The sequence below is a fragment of the Aspergillus flavus genome, chromosome 7 (genome assembly GCF_009017415.1).
Source record: "Aspergillus flavus chromosome 7, complete sequence".
Classification (NCBI taxonomy): domain Eukaryota; kingdom Fungi; phylum Ascomycota; class Eurotiomycetes; order Eurotiales; family Aspergillaceae; genus Aspergillus; species Aspergillus flavus.
In genome coordinates, this window is record NC_092404.1 from 912,933 (window position 1) to 929,983 (window position 17,051).

Below are 17,051 nucleotides of genomic sequence, written 5' to 3' on the forward strand. Positions count from 1 at the left end.
TATGCTGTTTGCATAATTGCTGGATTAGAAGTTAGAACTGGAAGCCTGATTCCTTAACCGAACCAACTCAATCTCCCCGCTGCGAAGCATTCAAGGAAAGCTGACAACGAACATTCCAGTCTAAACCGCAAGTACAGTAACACCCATGCAGAGTGATCTAAGGTATTCAATATGATTTCACAGGGCATTTTTAGTTATGTCAACTACGGTACATACAAAAGTAACATAGCTGGTACGCGAGCGGATCACCCAGAACATCACAGTGTAGACACCTTATAAATATACGTTGATTACACAACGTCAACTGCTAATTCCCATCTCTGTTGCTGTATTGCTATATGCGAATTTGGAGCACGTCTTCGGCTCCCCAGATCAACTCTATATTTTAAACTGTCAAAGAGTAACAGCAGAATAGGAAAGAAAAAGCAGATGGAAAACCCATAGAGCAAAGTATATAAAGAAGTATTAGATCTGGAGCATCACGCTCAGGCTTACTCCGAAGTATAATCTAACAAGGTGTCGGCTGGAGCTTCTGACATAAGCAAAGACATCGAGATCTTTTTTAGAATTGACGCCATATCTATCTCTGCAAGTGCGCTGAAGTTGCTTTTAACCCATTAAAGCAAACACGTCCTGACCATTTAATATGAGTCGATTTATGCCCGGCTAGTCTATTTCCTAGATTCCGTAGTGATGGTAGCTCGAGCTAACACCACTTCACATTTGCTCGTTACCATATTCCTTATCAGCCGGTCCACTTTCGCTACCAGTGTTTCACACATTGTCTTGATGGAGGGTTGGCTGATCACCTGATAAGTGTGAATGGTTTGGCGCACCGCTGTGCTTGTTTATTTCTTCGTGCCACGGGCCGGGGCCCGCAGCGGCCTCCCACTGATTGAAATCTTGGCCCGGATTAACGGTCTCATAGTGAAATATACTGAGAAAACCATAGAATCCAGAAGCAAGGAGAGACCCCAGTAATGGTCCTACCCAGTAGATCCAGTGATATCCTGGGAAGCTGCGGTTGATCACGTCAGGGCCAAGGGCACGCGCAGGGTTGAGGGCACAGCCGGTATAGTAGGTTCCTAGTCTCACAGTCAGCATACACGTGTGTGTGTGTGTGTGTGTGTTTTAATATAGACGATTCGGGTGTACAGACCGACTAGTTGGTTCACAAATAAAACCAGGCCGATCCCAACAGGCGCGAGGAACGTTGACTTTTGCTTCACTACAGCCAACATAATCACGACAAATACCAGGTGTGCTGTCAGGAACATCTCAATGAACAGGCCCTGGGAGATTGAGGTGCCACCTCCCAGCCTGGTCCCAACACTTAGAGGTCCTGGGAACAAGCAACTAACCACGCCTGCTGATGCAATTCCCGCTATAATTTGAGAAGCAAAAACTAACACACCACGAACAGGATGCATGCCTCCGCAGAGGCAGAGAGCTAGAGTGACCTGGGGTTTATTAGTATAGCTATCCATGTCATTTTACTGACCAGGAGTCTTGTCTGTATATGACCGCTAGCTTAGGAACATACCACTGGATTAAATAAGCCACCCGTCACACGGTAAAATGTCCAGACATTCACAAGCAGAGAAAATCCGAAGGAAAGGGACAGATAGAGTAGGTTCGAAGTGTTTGGTGCCGCCCCCTCAGCTGGCTTAGGGGTGTTGGAGACCTGGCCACCAGCAAATGCGAAGAAGAGGAACATGAAAGTTCCAACAAACTCTCCCACAACGGCAACAAAGGTATTTTGGAATGTATGGGGTACGTGTAACATGGGCAACTGCCCCTTCTCTGAACGGACGATGGGGGCTGTGTTCCCTCCAGGTTGACTCCGTATGCGAGCTGCTAAGGCCTGCATAATCGGGGTGGACGACGTGGTCGACACATTTCTGGAGGCTGGATCATTGACCATATCGCCCCGTCTCTGATGGATCCAGCTCGGCATATTTTTGGGGTTGAGATAACAAATCTGTAGGGAAAGGAGGCTTCAGCTTGAGAAACAAGTTCTGAATGGCAAATCAGAAACACACTATTTAAGCACTAAAAAGGCCGATCGTTGGCCATTATTTATAGTTGAAATCTCTTGTCAGATGGCATGACTGGTGGGCATAGATGATATCATGAGTGCTATCTCCCGCATTACTTCTAATATCGGTGTCAAAGCGGAGAGAACATATTGTGTCATAAGATGAGCGCGTGGTAAGGTGAACAACTTGAAAACGCCGGATAACCAATCAATGGATAATTGTAGAAAAAGATGAACATGGAAGCCCATTGTGACTTGTCCAAGAGCTGATGAACGGGAGATTCGGCGAATTATGCCATGCAGATTAGGGCAAGCTTTCGGTCACTTGCATATTACTCTATTAGACTTTTAGCTATTTAGTCTATCTTGTAATCTTAAAAGAACATCTTATAGAGCTAGTATAGCTCTATTAAATTTTAAATCTTGGCTAAAGATATAGATATATATTAAAAAAGTCTATTAAATTGTTTATTTTCTTTTATATTATTATATCATTATTCAAATTATATTAAATTAAAATACTATACTCCTAGTGCACAATCGAGGAATGGCGCCTGTCTTACGAGACTATGGGATGGATGACACAGGTGGCAATCGCAGGTGGTATTCGCAATGCTAGAATCTGCCTCCAGACTTATCACTCGTACAAGACATTGGAGTATCGTATGATGCATATGATATCAGCACTTTGACTAATAAAGACCGGAGGTCGGTCCTTCAGTATAAGTATCGGAAAGGGTTATACTATTCTATATGCTTTAGGAAAGACTAATTAACCAAGCACATCAAAAGTTTAATCTGGACCCACGCCAGGGGTGGGGCCCCAACTGTATAGTAATCGCCGCTTAACCTTTGTGAGTGACTTGGCCATTTCCAAGCTACTTCATCAGATGATCCGAGAGAAGGACCCCACTTGTAGAGACAGCTGAACGGCAATGTCACGACTCCGGAACAACGATGGAGGAGATCAAATGCTACACGTGATTTAGTCATAGTCACATTATACATGCTAGGCCACACTCACTTTAGAGCTTCTACAATATATGAGCAGCTCATTTACGTGCATAAAGGAAGGTGCAACCAGCGTCAAACCAAACACCTCTTAGTGATTTATGCAATGATCACTCTACCTGTGAACTTGGATTTTGGTGTTCTGCAGCCCTCGCCGCTCTCCGTGCCCTCATCCTGGCTCTAGTGGCTTCTAAAAGATCTCTTAAGTTGCTTTTCTCCGCCTGGCATCTGGCTTCCATGACCTCGTTTAATCTTTCAGAGTACTCATTTCTCTTCACCCGCCACTGTTCCCTTGGTATCTCTCGTATCATCCGGGGGGTCATACCGGTACAGTGAGGGAGATCCGGATCAGCTCCGTGTGCAAGAAGAAGGTCAGCAATTGACCGATATTCTTGTAACTCTGCCTGCATCAATGCTGTCATTTGCTCCTTCGATATAATGAAGTTCACATCAACCCTCGGATCATCTAGGAAAATTTTCACAGCTTCGTCGCAGTTATTCCACACGGCATTTAAAAGTGGGGTATTATCACACCAAACTGCATTCGGATCGAGAAGATTGGGCTGCGGACCTTCCCACATCAATAGTCGCTCAAGGACTCTTAGTTGGGAGCCCTTAATGACAGATCCCAATGTCTGTGCGGAGAACTTCGCCACAGCGGAAGTGTTGGGCGGTATTCTTTGACGAAGCGATATACAAGGATCGGCACCCCGATCCAGGAGTTAAAGCGCGATTGACTCGTGGCGGAATCTAATTGCCACCAGAAGAGGGATATGGTCCGTATTTGTGGAGTAACCGTCCACCTTCAATCCCGGAGCATCAGCTAGCAGAACATCAACCACCGCAGAAAAACCTCTGACACACGCTAGAGAGAGTGCCGAACGCCCGCTCCTGTCCCTTTCCCCCTCCGTCTCATTCGGATTTGCCCCATGAGCCAGTAGAACCCGGACAACAGGAGCGTGCCCGAAGGAGGCGGCGATGAGAAGGGGGGTAAAGTTATTATGGATATTTCGGCTATCAACCTTGACATTGTAGCGACTCAACAGGAACTCGCATATTTCTGCATGTCCTGCCTTTGCGGCATGCGAGAGAACCGTCTGGTTACTGGCGATCAGATCTGGATCTGCCCCTCCAAGTTCGATGGCTTTTGTGGCTGTCGAGAGACGTCCATAACGTGCAGCATAGACAAGAGCCGAGCTCTTCGATTGACCGACATTGTGCTGGTAAAGGTTGGGAGTGAAACATCTGTAAAAGAAGCGGTTGAGCTGGGTGAAAACGCTGATGTCCCGTTCCGTCTCGAATTCATTGATAATCGAAAGGAGTATTTCGTGTGGCAATTCATATATTGATACCATTATTGCGCTGGTTGTTCCAGTTCAAACCAAACGAACTATCATTTCGGTGGCTCTTTCACACCCGAATAGAATTTTATTTCCCTCGTCGATAACAATCATTCTTATCGGCATTAGTCTCTCCCCCCGCCAGAAAACGAGAGTACAGGCTAGGCTACGGCTAGGCTACAGCGCACTAAATCGAGGTTCCGGACAAGAGCGATTTCTTACCGAAACCATAGCATTTTACATCGCTCTACAGAGTACTGAGTACTCGATAATATATTGAGATTATTAGTTAAAATAGAGCTTCTAGCTAATTTGTGGACTCCACTATAGTACAAGTGGTAATAGCATAAATGGAGGGAATATCTAAGATTTCAGTAGTAGTAGTAATAGACTAATAGTAGTTGGGTTGGTGTATCTAAGCTTAGAGATCCCAGTGCCTAAAGTTAGTGGCAGTAATCCCTAAGTTTAGGGACCCCGGGCTACACTACCTAAAGATACAAGTTTTAAAGCGGTAAATATATTCGGAACTGAACTGGCCAATAATGTAATTATTTAGTGGAGCCTTCTAAACAGATTTTATCGGCTGGAATATAGTGCATTGGTGTTGGTAAAACTGGTGATAACTTACACGATTTACACAGTCCCCGCACTTTCTATGAGGTTTCGCCCCACCAGGTAAATTGTGGGCCAAGGAACTGTTGCATCTACAGGAGATTGGATTCCCTTCGATCCCGATGATTATCCCTGCTTCATGTTGGAACAACATTATGGAGAACGCTAATATTTCCCAGCATATGAGAATGTAAGAGTCAAGACTTTAGACTCTTGTACAGTATAATTGGCTAAGTGGTGACCATGCATACAGTCTATGGGCCCCACAATGACTGATTAGAAACCGGATCCCAGAGACACAAGCGACAAAGAGCGCTATGAGTGCAATGATCGCTTCGGTGGTTAAGGTCATTTTCTGGCAGACGGCAATGTGTCGATTGTTGGGGAGGGACATTCCCCATCTTATGTAGTAGGGGCAGTGGATACAGTAGCCTGCCGAGTTGTATCATGACTGTTTGGAACCATGTCAAGGATTTCTCTCATGGTTTGCTTTCTGTGAGATAAATTCTTAGTTGAGGGCAAAAGCGTGTGTTATTCCATTTCAACTGAACCTTGCGTGGCGACCGATGGTCAACGGAATGAAAGAATGCCTTGGGAAATAGACAGTGAATGGTTGTTCGTATAGATTATGCCAGCGGATGCATTGCATCGAGCCAATTACACTAGATTATTTTGATTCTGTAGTGGGGCTCATTCAATAGGAAGTTGTGAAGGGTCTGAGGTACTGAGCAAACAAGGTCCGTGATCATACTGCGTATACTGAGCCCCACCTCTCCACTTTCTTCTAAATGAGTGGTACAGAGGAGACGTCAGGGAAGATTATCGAAAATGCACTGAGGACAGCTCCTCAGTACCGTACTATTGTGATGTTTTCGTAGCACCCTTCTGGTAATATTATACTACTACTAGTGGCGAGTATTTGGGGTGATCAAACTATGGGCAAAGCGAGTCAAGTTCGCTTACACTACACATAACTTTGGGGCTTTCTTGCGTCGCATTTGATTCTACTTACTATTGTCGCATCTTTCCTATTATAACTCAATAGAAAGTAACTATTTATGAACTATCTGCGCAATACCATCCATAGCTGTTCTCATTAATCCCAAATGGGAAAATCCATCACCGTCCCGACTGTTGACTGAGCCATGCATTAATGCTCCCGCCTAGACAAGAGAGTTTTTAAATTAACCACACACAGTCAAGCTGTGTGCAGAACAGTAATACGATCTATTTCACTACTGTGCAAGCTACCATTGGACACTAAACCAGCGATGCCACAGTCATAGTGATAGACTGAAGCAACTCAAGGATTTCAACCAGTTTCCTTTTTTGGAAAATTATAAAAGCAGTAGATTTCTTCAGGATTGGACTAGTCGATATTTTGAATACTGAGACTATTATAAGTATTGAATGATATAGTGGAATCTAGGGAATAGATTTATTTGGCTGGTATATAGTTATCAGTAAGCTGCTGTTAGTAAACTGGGTGAGTATTCCGTCGTAATGTCATATCATTGCCTCGCTAAATTATATGCTGTACGGCTCGCCTTCTTATGGGTTAATTTAGGTATAAAAGGTTTCACCATGTTATGCGTATCGGTACTGTAGTGGAGATATACCACCATATAGGTTGCGCTCTGCCAGTTGAAGGGTTTAACTTATTAGATAGTACATTTGCGTCAGAGCAGTCCATAATCTTTTATATCATCTCTTGGAAGTTAAAGGTCAAGGTCGGCACCAAGCCTCAATGACTTTGCTTATATCTTTTCCTCAAGCATATAAAACACCTCCTCTCCCTCATCTCCAGTTCACTGCTAGTAGCTATGAAACATTTGCAACCATAACAAACAAACCCATATGTACCCATCGCACCCCCAAATTGCAGCATGGTTCCACGAATGTAACTCCCAGATCTCACACCGCAAGGGATACAAAAGCGATTGTTGTTCTCTGTACATGAATACAGAGATATCTTTCCCCTGCGGCCCTTCATCATAGCGTTGGAGAAATACTCTGCAGATCGTATCTTGAGACACATGTAACAAGCGAAAAAGTCGAGTCCTGCTATCGGCTGCAAGGGGCCGTTGCATTGCCCTTGTGAGAAGAAAGGCCATTTCTCTATCTCGAGAAGATCTTTCATGGTGTATGATTTTCCATTTTCAAGGTTGTTTTGTGAATGTTGGTGGGCCTTTGTGATGGTGTAAAGCTGTCTGCATGTCCACTGCAATGCAATGATTGAGGGATAAGGTAGGTGGTTGAGTATGGATGTGATAAGTTCGTTTGGGAGGAGTAATATTTTAGAAATCATGTCTTTATCGTGTGAAACAGTGTATCTTTAGAAAGATACTCTGATAATAGTAATATCGGTATAAGGGACAGATCTTCTCGAGTTTGATGGCCGAGGTAAGGGCAGAGGGAGGATGAGGCGGGGTAGAGACGTTCTCAGACATGACATCAGTGTCGGAAAGCAATTCAATGTATGAGATCCGGGTGTTGATTTTGTATTCCAACTATTCTAAACCTATAGTTTTTCAAATTGCGCTCCAAGTGAGTACATGTATTGCCTAATCTCTTCTTGTATTTTTTTTTTCTGCCTTTTCACTCTAGATCTACCTGCGATAATAGAACAGCTGATATCAGATGTACTAGGTCTATTCTGAAAATAACTATGTCGCTTGTCTCTGGGGCTGAGATTGGATTGCTAGGAGCACATTGTTGGACCCCACGACCACACTGAGCAATGTATAAGCTGAAGCTGTTTTTTCTACGTACGCTATCCAGTGGTTTGATTTCTAAGTGGGGCAGATATTTAGTTTATAAATACTGCTGGCAACTTGATTCTCTGGATTATAGGTACGCATTAAATCTGGCTGGACAACCTTATCTTGACGAATTTTTAATCTAATAAATGTGCAAAGGTTGACTACAAGCCATCCGGGTGCGCTCATGATCCTGTCAGGTACTAAGATCGGCCTTTGGCCCTACTAAGCTCTGAGTTTCTGGCCCATGTGTTCGATGCCAGCCTGGAGATACCAACGAATTTCCTAATTAAGTCTAGCGTCACTCTAACTCCCACGACAAAACATCTTATCGTACATACTAGGACTAAAGGGAACTTATTCAACGGTTGATTAAATAGAAATCTGACATCGCTGTTGAGCGCCTTTCCCTTCATAGCCGCCCTCCTGCACCACTGTTCTTCTACTTGACAAACGTATCCGATTAGCCCCGAAGCAGCAATGATGTCTAGCAACAAGGTGGACTCGCCGTGACGTTCTCTTTCTGAGGGCCCATAGACATATTCGAACAGCTACAAGCTAGCTGGCCCATTGCGGGGCCATGACTAAAGAGCAATTCATCGGGACTCCGGGCTAAGCTTGATGTCTCTCTACTATTGGGTACTGCGTCTGTCATGCATGGGGGCCAAACCTAATGTATGATAAAAAGCTTCCAAAGTCCTGGGTGTATAACTAACAATTTCAAGATATTCTCACTGCTTCGTATAGAATTGCTAAGCAGCACCTTAGAGCGAACACGCAGAGCGTTGCATTAAATTCCTCAGTCACCTTGGTTGTCAGTTCCCCACTCATCATCATGTCCCTGCCTTCGTACGATGCACTGGTCGTTGGTGCTGGGTTTGGTGGAATCTATCAGCTATACTCCCTCCTCAAGCTCGGGTTGACCGTCAAGCTGGTCGAAAGGGCCGAAGGACCTGGAGGAACATGGTACTGGAACCGCTATCCAGGCGCGACAAGCGATACCCCCTCTCACCTCTATCGTTATTCCTGGGATAAGGAAGACCTCCAATCATACTCCTGGTCCCATAACTACCTGGAGAGAAAGGAGGTTCTCGCTTATCTGGAACATGTTGTGGAGCGCCACGACTTGCGCAGGCATATGCAGTTTCATACAGAGGTGGTCTCCGCGATATGGAACGACGACAGCTGCACATGGACTGTAGAATCTAGCCAGGGTTCTTTCACGGCTCGCTATCTCATAACGTCTCTCGGTATCATCACAGAGCCAAATTGGCCGAACATCCCTGGGCGTGATCAGTTCCAGGGCAGTCTATATCATACTGCTCGGTGGCCAGACCAGTATGACCTGAAAGGCAAGAGGGTCGGATTGATTGGGAATGGATCGTCCGGTGTGCAAGTAATCACTGCAATTGCCCAGGATGTCGAGTCTTTGGTCTGTTTCCAACGACATCCCCAGTACATCGTTCCCGCGGGCAAACGTGCCGTCTCGCAGGAGGAGCGCAATACGATTAACAAGGCTTATGACGAGATATGGCAGAAAGTGAAACAAGAGATCGGAGGGATGGGCGTTGAGGAGGCCAAGACGAGTGCGATGAGTGTCGTGGACGAAGAGCGCGAACGGATCTACCAAGCCGCCTGGGACGACGGAGGAGCCTTCCGATTCCTCCTAGGGACATTTAATGATCTAATTCTCAACGAAGCATCCAACCGAACGGCATGCGATTTTCTGAAGAAGAAAATCGACCAGATTGTGCAGGATCCAGAGAAGCGCCGCAAATTAACCCCGAGCGAACTCTACGCCCGCAGACCAGTTTGTGCCGATGGCTACTACGAGCAATTCAATCGGGAGAACGTCGATGTCGTCGACATCGCGGAGAGTCCCATGCTCGAGTTTACTCGCGACGGGATCAAGCTGGCCGATGGAACCGTACATAAACTGGATGTCGTTATTTGCGCCACGGGTTTCAACGCATTTGATGGGGCTTACAGAAGAATCGATGTGGTCGGGCGCGAAGGGAAAACATTGAACGAATATTGGAAAGACGGACCAACCACAAATATGGCCGTTGCAACAGCAGGGTTTCCAAATCTTTTTATGATATTTGGGCCTCAGACTCCCCTGACCAATGGACCCCCGGCCATTGAAGCCCATGTTGAGTTCATTACTGGGGCCATATCGCGTGCGGAAAAGCATCGCAAGGAGCAGAGCACTTTGCCGACCCCGGCTAAGATAGTAATTGAATCCACAGAGGAAGGGGAAGCTGCGTGGGGTGGATTGTGCAATGCTATTAGCGACGCCGCCCTGTTTAGAACAGCCGCATCGTACTTTAACGGCGTGAATGTGGATGGTAAGCCACGGTCTGTGTATCTCTTCCTGGGCGGATTGAATATGTTTCTACAGAAGCTGAAGGAGTGCGAGGAGAGCGAATACCCTTCTTTTCATCCTTTTTAGATCTGTGAAGTCCTAATGTATGCCGCTTGGAATGAGCTGCTGCCCATGGGCCGACCAAAGCTTCACAATCTCTTACGACGCTGTTTTCACGGCACAGATTGCCTGGGCTTGTCAGGATGTAAAGTTATGCGAAAGTAATACGTACCCACTTGTCATGTAACATGTTAGGTGATTGAATTGCAAATGGAGTGACCCGTTTCAGCGCCAAGCTCGGTTAACCTGCCCACTAAGTGGAGAGATTGATCTTATCAATCGCTGTTTTCTCACCCCACCAGGGCCTCTTTATCAATCAATCAATCAATGGCAGAACTTTCGAGTCTAACGGAGTGGAATTAGGCAGCCACTTATCTCAAATTCACCATGTTTCCTGCGCAGAAGAACATGTCGGCTTAAAGCGGCTATATTAGGCTGTATATGTTAGTAAACTCGCTGGCAAATTATGACATTCAAATCAGTATTGGGTAAAAGGAACTGCGCGAAGCCTTATTTTAATCATTTGGACTTCCTCTTGTAACTACTCCGTACAGGCTGTTTGACTCGGGGTTCTTGAAACTGGCGGAACTTGCCAGTTCTGGCCCCAGTGGGGAAACTATAGTACCGACTAATATCCATGGAACCTAAGACATGCGTCGCTCCGCACAATGAACCCTTTTCCACAATAGCTCTTGAGGTCGTTCCACAAGCTGTCTGGAAATATTGATGAAAAATGTCCTCATTCATGGCCCGTGGAGGGACCAGCTTTGAACCATCTCGGTGGAGTGAGTACTTTCAAAAATCAGGTCCCTCTGAGGCCGACTCCAACATGTCTCGCAACCGGTTTCTCAATGTTTCACCTTGAGGATTTCAATCTTATCTCGGCCCACTTCTACTTATCTATTCCAGGTTCAAGGCAACCCTTTTCGTTGTCGGGAAGACTGCCGAGAATGGCTAAGAGGCCGATCCCTGAATTGACCGTAACGCTCCTAGATTACCAGACTATATCGATCAGGTATCGTCAGATGGAGAGAAGACCATTTCAATGCAGAGATATGTGGAAGCGGAGTAGTAACTTGAGTCAATCGATTCTCAAGTGCAGGAGGAACTCTGCAAAGGGTTTCTGGGCACGAGAGACACACGGGCCCTGCGCATACACAATCTGTTGCACCAGATCCATCTGCAAAGCTTGTACGGAAAGCTTGTTGGGACTTGTTTTGCGGCTTTGTTGTAATAATCCCTAGTGTTAAATGTCTCTGGTGGATTCATTTAAATGTCCTGACCTTAAATCATTAGTCGATCTAGACCTAAGACCCACCGCTCTACGCCAGAAGGAGTATCGACCAGAAGGCGAATTTCATCACTTACTGGTTTCTTTCAAAATGCAATAACGCGGGAAAAATTCCAAAGTCCAGAGTGGGGAGACCACGGAACGGAGACTATCAGGTGGCCATGTGTTGGAGTTATAAGCGCCCCATGTTCCAATGTTAACCTCTTGATCGATCATGATATTTGTAGTTTGTGTGAGTATCTTTGATCGCTTCTATCCAGATGACCACCCACAAGGATTCCCCCTCTATTGGGGTCAATGAGGATCCGATACTCCCTGCGGTGACCACCGAGAACCAGGACCAACAGGACGGTGTTCGAGTCGCTGAGGCAGTGACTGCCTCCTGGTCCAAGAAATCCCTCATCGTAACATATGCCTCGTGAGTATCTTTCGTGTCTTCATTTTTTTTTTTTTTTTTTTTCATATCTCCTGCTGAGTAATTACAGCATGTGGATGCTGTACTTTGTCAATGGCCTGAACAACAATCTAACCTCCAACCTCTCGGCATATATCACAAGTGATTTCTCGGAACACTCGCTGCTCACAGTCATCAGCGTTGTGACAAGTGTGATGGGTGCTGCATGTGTGATGCCAATTGCAAAAGTTCTGAATCTGTGGGACCGTACTCTGGGGATCTCCATCATGGTCTTGATTGCCATCATGGGTCTTATTATGATGGCTGGTTGTAACAACATCACAACTTATTGTGCCGCGCAGGTAAATCCTCCAGCCCGAATTTTCCACTCTGGATCTCCGCATGTCGAGATACTCATCATATGAAGGCATTCTATACGGTCGGCTTTACCGGCACAATTTTCTGCGTGGATGTGATCACTTCGGATACTTCGTCACTTCGCAACCGTGGTATCGCATATGCCTTCACCTCGTCGCCTTATATTATTACTGCTTTTGCCGGATCACCCCTGTCCAACCAATTCCATGAGACCAACTGGCGATGGGCTTACGGAACTATCTGCATCATTCTTCCAATTGTTGCTTCTCCCTTGATCATCACATGGGAGTTGGCCAAGCGAAAGGCAGACAAAGAGGGTCGGTTGCAGTATAAGCCGCGTAGCACTCGGAGATGGTGGCAGAGTGTGTGGTATTATATCATCGAGTTTGACAGTAAGGCACTTTTTTACCTTTGTCTCGCCTGTATTGGATAACCCAGACTAACATGCTTCAACTATTTTACAGTCGTCGGTATTTTCTTCATGATCGGCGGGTTGATCCTCTTCCTCACCTCTTTCAACATCGCCGGGAATACCAAAGGAGAGTGGAAATCGGCTAAGATAATTGCTATGATGGTAGTCGGGTTTTGTGTCCTTGCCGCATTCGTTGCCTATGAGCGCTGGGGAGCACCGAAACCATTTATTCGTTTCGCGTTACTCTCGAATCGAACTGTGATCGGTGCTTGTCTGTTGGATATCACATACCAAGTCTCCTACTACTGCTGGGCCAGCTACTTTACCTCTTTCCTACAAGTGGTCTTCAACACAAGCCTCACCCAGGCTGGTTACATCAGTGCGATCTTCGACTTGATGGACCCCGTCTGGCTTATTGGCTGTGGATACCTCATCCGAGTCACTGGTAGGTTCAAGTGGCTGCTCATGCTTGCCGTTCCACTTTACCTTCTGGCCAGTGGTCTGATGATCTATTTCCGCGCCCCGGGTCACAGTGTCGGGTACATGTGCATGTGCCAGATCTTTCTGGCTGTCGGTGGTGGTACCATGATCCTGATTGAACAGATTGCCGTCCTGGCAGCTGCCAAACATGAAGACTATGCCTCCATGTTGGCGCTGCTCAGTGTGTTTGGCAATGTGGGCGGTGCTGTGGGCAATAGCGTATCTGGCGCCATTTGGACCAACACGCTCCCGAAGAAGTTGCGCGAGCTGTTGCCGGCGGAAACAAAGGATCAATGGGCGGATATTTACGAGTCACTGGATGTTCAGCTTAGCTATCCCGTGGGCTCGCCTACTCGCACCGCCATTCAAAACGCGTATGCGTTCAGCCAACGGAATATGATGATTGCTGGAACCGCTGTGATGGGTCTGTCCATTGGCTGGGTTCTGATGATGAGAAACATCAAGGTGAAGGGCAACAAGAATGTAACACAGGTTCTATTTTAGGCTTGGATGCCAGGGATTGACCCGCGCGGCGGTATTCCCCGAATCCATGGTGGCACGTTTACGTTCGGCGGTCTGTGAGAGAAAGCTCCTCTAACACAACAACGGAAGAATGAGTAGTATATCTACTCTGTGGGGCTTGACTTCGTGCGTGAGGCCCAGATTTTCGTATGTTCGTCGTGGTTGCAACTCTGCACTTCCTGTCCCAGCCACCCTGTACGCTCGTGATCATTGTCAGTTGTGACATAAAAAGGTTCCAAACGCGGAAGAAATGGAGAAGCACGAAGAGAAAGAAAAAAGACTGAGGTCCTGGGCCTAAGCGAGATACAGGAATACTTTAAAAGTTCCCCACTATTTTTGTGCGCATACAAAGCAATGCCCCTGCCGATATGTAGCCCATTGGATATTATTTGAAAATCTATGCCTCATGTATGTTAGCATAATCAGGGTGAGAATTGAAGTTCGACGGTGCGATCGACGATCCCGAAATCAGGCTAACCAGATTTGGTTAGGTTTGCGAGCCCATAGTTTGACAAGCTTCGGCTCATCAATCTGTCCGGAGCAGACAAACATGAAATATCTCGGCGCTGTTTGGCCCATTTCATAATCACAATACAAGTGGACCATTCGACGTATTCCATGATACCAAGATGGACTCCATAACCAATGGCCGAGGCAGTGTCCTTCTAGAAGAACCCAATATTCGATATTTGCATTTATAAAGTGTGAAGCTTAGCTCTGACCGTCTAAATTCATCGAACTTGGTTTTTACGCAAAAATGTCAGACTCAAGCTCAATTCCAACTCCTGCACTCCCTTCTTACAGCCAAGTGGCTTGCATTGGGGCAGGCGCAAGTGCGATTGCTTTAGGTGCATCACTGAAAAGATGGTACGGTTTAGAAGATATTCGCTTTTTTGAGCGGCAGACAGACTACGGTGGAACGTGGCATATCAACACCTATCCAGGTAAGTACGGGTGATATGGTTCAACGTACCATGCTTCATCCGGAACTCACACTCTTTTCAGGCTGCGCATGCGATGTTCCCAGTGCTCTCTACAGCTTTTCATTTGCTCCCAACGCACAGTGGTCCAAATTGATGCCTTCGCAACAAGAAATCAAATCTTACCAGGACGGTGTTGTAGCAACATATGACTTGAAACAGAGGATGACGTTCCGCACGGAGGTCAAACGCTGTGTATGGCGGGATGATGCGTCTCGATGGGTTCTGTTTCTCCTCAATGTCGAAACTGGAGAAGAATCAACACATGAGTGTCAGGTACTGTTTTCTGCTACCGGTCACTTTGCTGAACCTCGGCCCTGTGAAATACCTGGAGCTTCATCTTTCCAAGGCAACATTATTCATTCCGCCCGATGGGATCATAGTGTCAGTTTAGAGGGCAAAAGAGTTGTAGTCGTCGGGAACGGATGTGAGTGGGACGGATCTGTTTCTGTTATGGTTGCCAGCTAACATTAGGCTCTCTCTAGGTACCGCAGCGCAGATTGTACCTGCCATTGTCAAACGGACCGAACATTTGACACAGATAATTCGGTCCCAACACTGGATCTTCCCAGCAACTAACTTCACCTACCCGAAGATCCTGAAATGGATTTTTGAGTACATCCCTCTTGCATTAAAACTTCATCGACTGCATATTTTCCTTCTTGCGGAGAACGGCTTCCGGATGTTTCCAATGACAGATAGGGCTGCACGGCTGAGACAGAAGCGCAGAATAGAGGTTGAGAAGTACATGAAAGAAACAGCGCCGGCAAAATATCATGATATTCTGATTCCAGACTTTGAGATAGGATGCAAGGTGCGTGTAGATTGCATGAAATATGGGAACCAAAACGGATAGATACTCATGTCACTAGCGACGGATTTTCGATGACGGATATCTCAAATCGCTCCACAGTGAAAACCTTTCTCTCACAACAGCCAAGATCCTCGAGATTGTTCCTGAGGGTGTGAGAACTTCTGATGGAATTGTTGCTGCCGATGTCATTGTTTTAGCAACCGGGTTCAAAACGAATCAATTTACGCCCTTCATGGAAATTGTGGGGCGTAATGGGAGCCTGGATGACCACTGGAAGAGATACGATGGACCTGAGGCTTACAACTGCTCTGCAATGAGTGGATTTCCGAACTTCTTCTTGTTATTTGGGCCCAACGCCGGGACTGGTCATACCTCGGCGTTGATGGCTGCAGAAAAGTAAGTTATGAAGAAAGAATCCAGTGTTATCACCAAGCTAACTTCCTAAAGCTCTGTCAATTACGCGCTTCGTGTACTGAAACCGGTCTTTGAAAAGGGGGCGGACTCCGTTGAGCTCACACAGGTAGCGGAGGACGAATATTCTCAAAGAGTTCAAGAGGCATTACGAAACCGAGTGTGGAATGCTGGCTGCCAATCGGTAAATTTATTGCAAGTTTTAAATCCTTTGAAGACATGAAGCACTAATCAGAGATATAGTGGTATCAGAATGATAAAAACTGGAACGCCATGGCTTATCCTTGGTCCCAGGCCTATTTCTGGTACCGGAGCCTATTCCCAATTAACTCACATTGGAATGTTCGGGTACGATAATCATGGCACTATTTATCCGTTGATAGGAAGAGGCTAATTTAAATCCCAGACACGGAACCCCAAAAAGTTTCGGATTGGCAAGTACTGGACGATATTACCCATCATTCTTAGTTTGAGTTTCCTCGCATCCCGCACTGGAAATACTTTGGCCATTGGTCCTACGATACTCGACTTTGGCAAGAATATGCTGTCCTCCATACGACATGCTACAATTTCTGGTTTTAAGGAGAGTTTGATCCGTGGAGCTAAGGGCTTATTTTAGAAGTCGAATTCACCATGTCTCTGAGCGTCCTCAATAGAAAGAGGAAGCAAAGGATTAAGCTGATTGATCCTGGGATTTATTTATTATTTGTTACTTTGGCTGTTTTAGAACATTTACTTAGAATTTCATGTCGAACACTTGTATTCAGCCAACATACTCTGAAATAGGATAATACTGAGCTACGAAGCAGCAATAGAAGGGTGCATGTTACTGGGTCAGAGACCTTAGAGATACCATAACTATGTTGGATATACTGAATAAGATAATGTCTACCAGTAGATATTTAATTTCTGTTATCGTTGCCTCCTCCGAACGTTCTTATTCCAGAGAGCTATGACCCAAACGGAGGTGCCACCTTCAATGGAAGTTATACTTCATCAGCCGTGGGAAGCCAGGTCGCAAACACCGCTTTGCAAGGCGTGCTGAATACCCTTGCGAGGATACCGGTAATCATAGGTCTGGAAGCGTTATCCTGTTCCCATGGTAGATTCCTTGAAGAAAGGCCTCTTGAGCTAATATGCCAGCAAAATACGTGATATGACTAGCGCAGTCTTTCCATTGGTTT

At 46.0% G+C, this 17,051-nt stretch overlaps 7 protein-coding genes across 7 annotated transcripts; 3 read left to right on the plus strand and 4 right to left on the minus strand.

The window, feature by feature from the left end:
* Window positions 1-774: 774 nt before the first annotated feature.
* On the minus strand, window positions 775-1,957 carry F9C07_5489 (putative aquaporin; the record flags this gene model as incomplete). The annotated part of the gene is made up of 3 exons (XM_041295141.1): window positions 775-1,085; window positions 1,160-1,460; window positions 1,544-1,957. 3 exons carry the CDS (start codon window positions 1,955-1,957, stop codon window positions 775-777), a joined length of 1,026 nt encoding a protein of 341 aa, XP_041150077.1.
* Window positions 1,958-3,752: 1,795 nt separating this feature from the next.
* F9C07_1845268 (ankyrin repeat-containing domain protein) lies at window positions 3,753-4,637 on the minus strand. The gene has a single exon (XM_041287427.2). It carries the CDS (start codon window positions 4,402-4,404, stop codon window positions 3,772-3,774), a length of 633 nt encoding a protein of 210 aa, XP_041150078.1. The 5' UTR covers window positions 4,405-4,637; the 3' UTR covers window positions 3,753-3,771.
* A 34-nt stretch (window positions 4,638-4,671) lies between these two features.
* Window positions 4,672-5,496, minus strand: F9C07_2144472 (uncharacterized protein). Its single transcript, XM_071509194.1, has 2 exons — window positions 5,255-5,496; window positions 4,672-5,191 (listed from the first exon to the last, which is right to left on the minus strand). Exons 1-2 carry the CDS (start codon window positions 5,393-5,395, stop codon window positions 4,955-4,957), a joined length of 378 nt encoding a protein of 125 aa, XP_071366924.1. The 5' UTR covers window positions 5,396-5,496; the 3' UTR covers window positions 4,672-4,954.
* An 858-nt stretch (window positions 5,497-6,354) lies between these two features.
* Window positions 6,355-7,460, minus strand: F9C07_2144475 (uncharacterized protein). Its single transcript, XM_071509195.1, has one exon. The coding sequence runs from the start codon at window positions 7,307-7,309 to the stop codon at window positions 6,746-6,748; it is 564 nt and encodes a 187-aa protein (XP_071366925.1). The 5' UTR covers window positions 7,310-7,460; the 3' UTR covers window positions 6,355-6,745.
* Window positions 7,461-8,595: 1,135 nt separating this feature from the next.
* On the plus strand, window positions 8,596-10,212 carry F9C07_5491 (putative dimethylaniline monooxygenase; the record flags this gene model as incomplete). The annotated part of the gene is made up of 1 exon (XM_041287425.1): window positions 8,596-10,212. One exon carries the CDS (start codon window positions 8,596-8,598, stop codon window positions 10,210-10,212), a length of 1,617 nt encoding a protein of 538 aa, XP_041150079.1.
* A 1,524-nt stretch (window positions 10,213-11,736) lies between these two features.
* F9C07_5492 (putative siderophore iron transporter) lies at window positions 11,737-13,644 on the plus strand (the record flags this gene model as incomplete). The annotated part of the gene is made up of 4 exons (XM_041295155.1): window positions 11,737-11,894; window positions 11,962-12,232; window positions 12,298-12,640; window positions 12,713-13,644. The coding sequence occupies 4 exons, from the start codon at window positions 11,737-11,739 to the stop codon at window positions 13,642-13,644; spliced, it is 1,704 nt and encodes a 567-aa protein (XP_041150080.1).
* A 775-nt stretch (window positions 13,645-14,419) lies between these two features.
* F9C07_5493 (putative dimethylaniline monooxygenase) lies at window positions 14,420-16,491 on the plus strand (the record flags this gene model as incomplete). Its single annotated transcript, XM_041295156.2, has 7 exons — window positions 14,420-14,606; window positions 14,668-15,069; window positions 15,128-15,456; window positions 15,515-15,852; window positions 15,904-16,051; window positions 16,111-16,215; window positions 16,274-16,491. 7 exons carry the CDS (start codon window positions 14,420-14,422, stop codon window positions 16,484-16,486), a joined length of 1,722 nt encoding a protein of 573 aa, XP_041150081.1. The 3' UTR covers window positions 16,487-16,491.
* Window positions 16,492-17,051: the final 560 nt, after the last annotated feature.

Bases quoted from the DNA above. Each gene is read 5' to 3' on its own strand.
- F9C07_1845268 (XM_041287427.2), bottom strand. From the start codon at position 4,404: ATGGTATCAATATATGAATTGCCACACGAAATACTCCTTTCGATTATC.
- F9C07_2144472 (XM_071509194.1), bottom strand. From the start codon at position 5,395: ATGTCCCTCCCCAACAATCGACACATTGCCGTCTGCCAGAAAATGACC. The intron at 5,192-5,254 runs CTGTATGCATGG...CTTGACTCTTAC, and splicing joins GTCATTGTGGGGCCCATAGA to ATTCTCATATGCTGGGAAAT.
- F9C07_2144475 (XM_071509195.1), bottom strand. From the start codon at position 7,309: ATGATTTCTAAAATATTACTCCTCCCAAACGAACTTATCACATCCATA.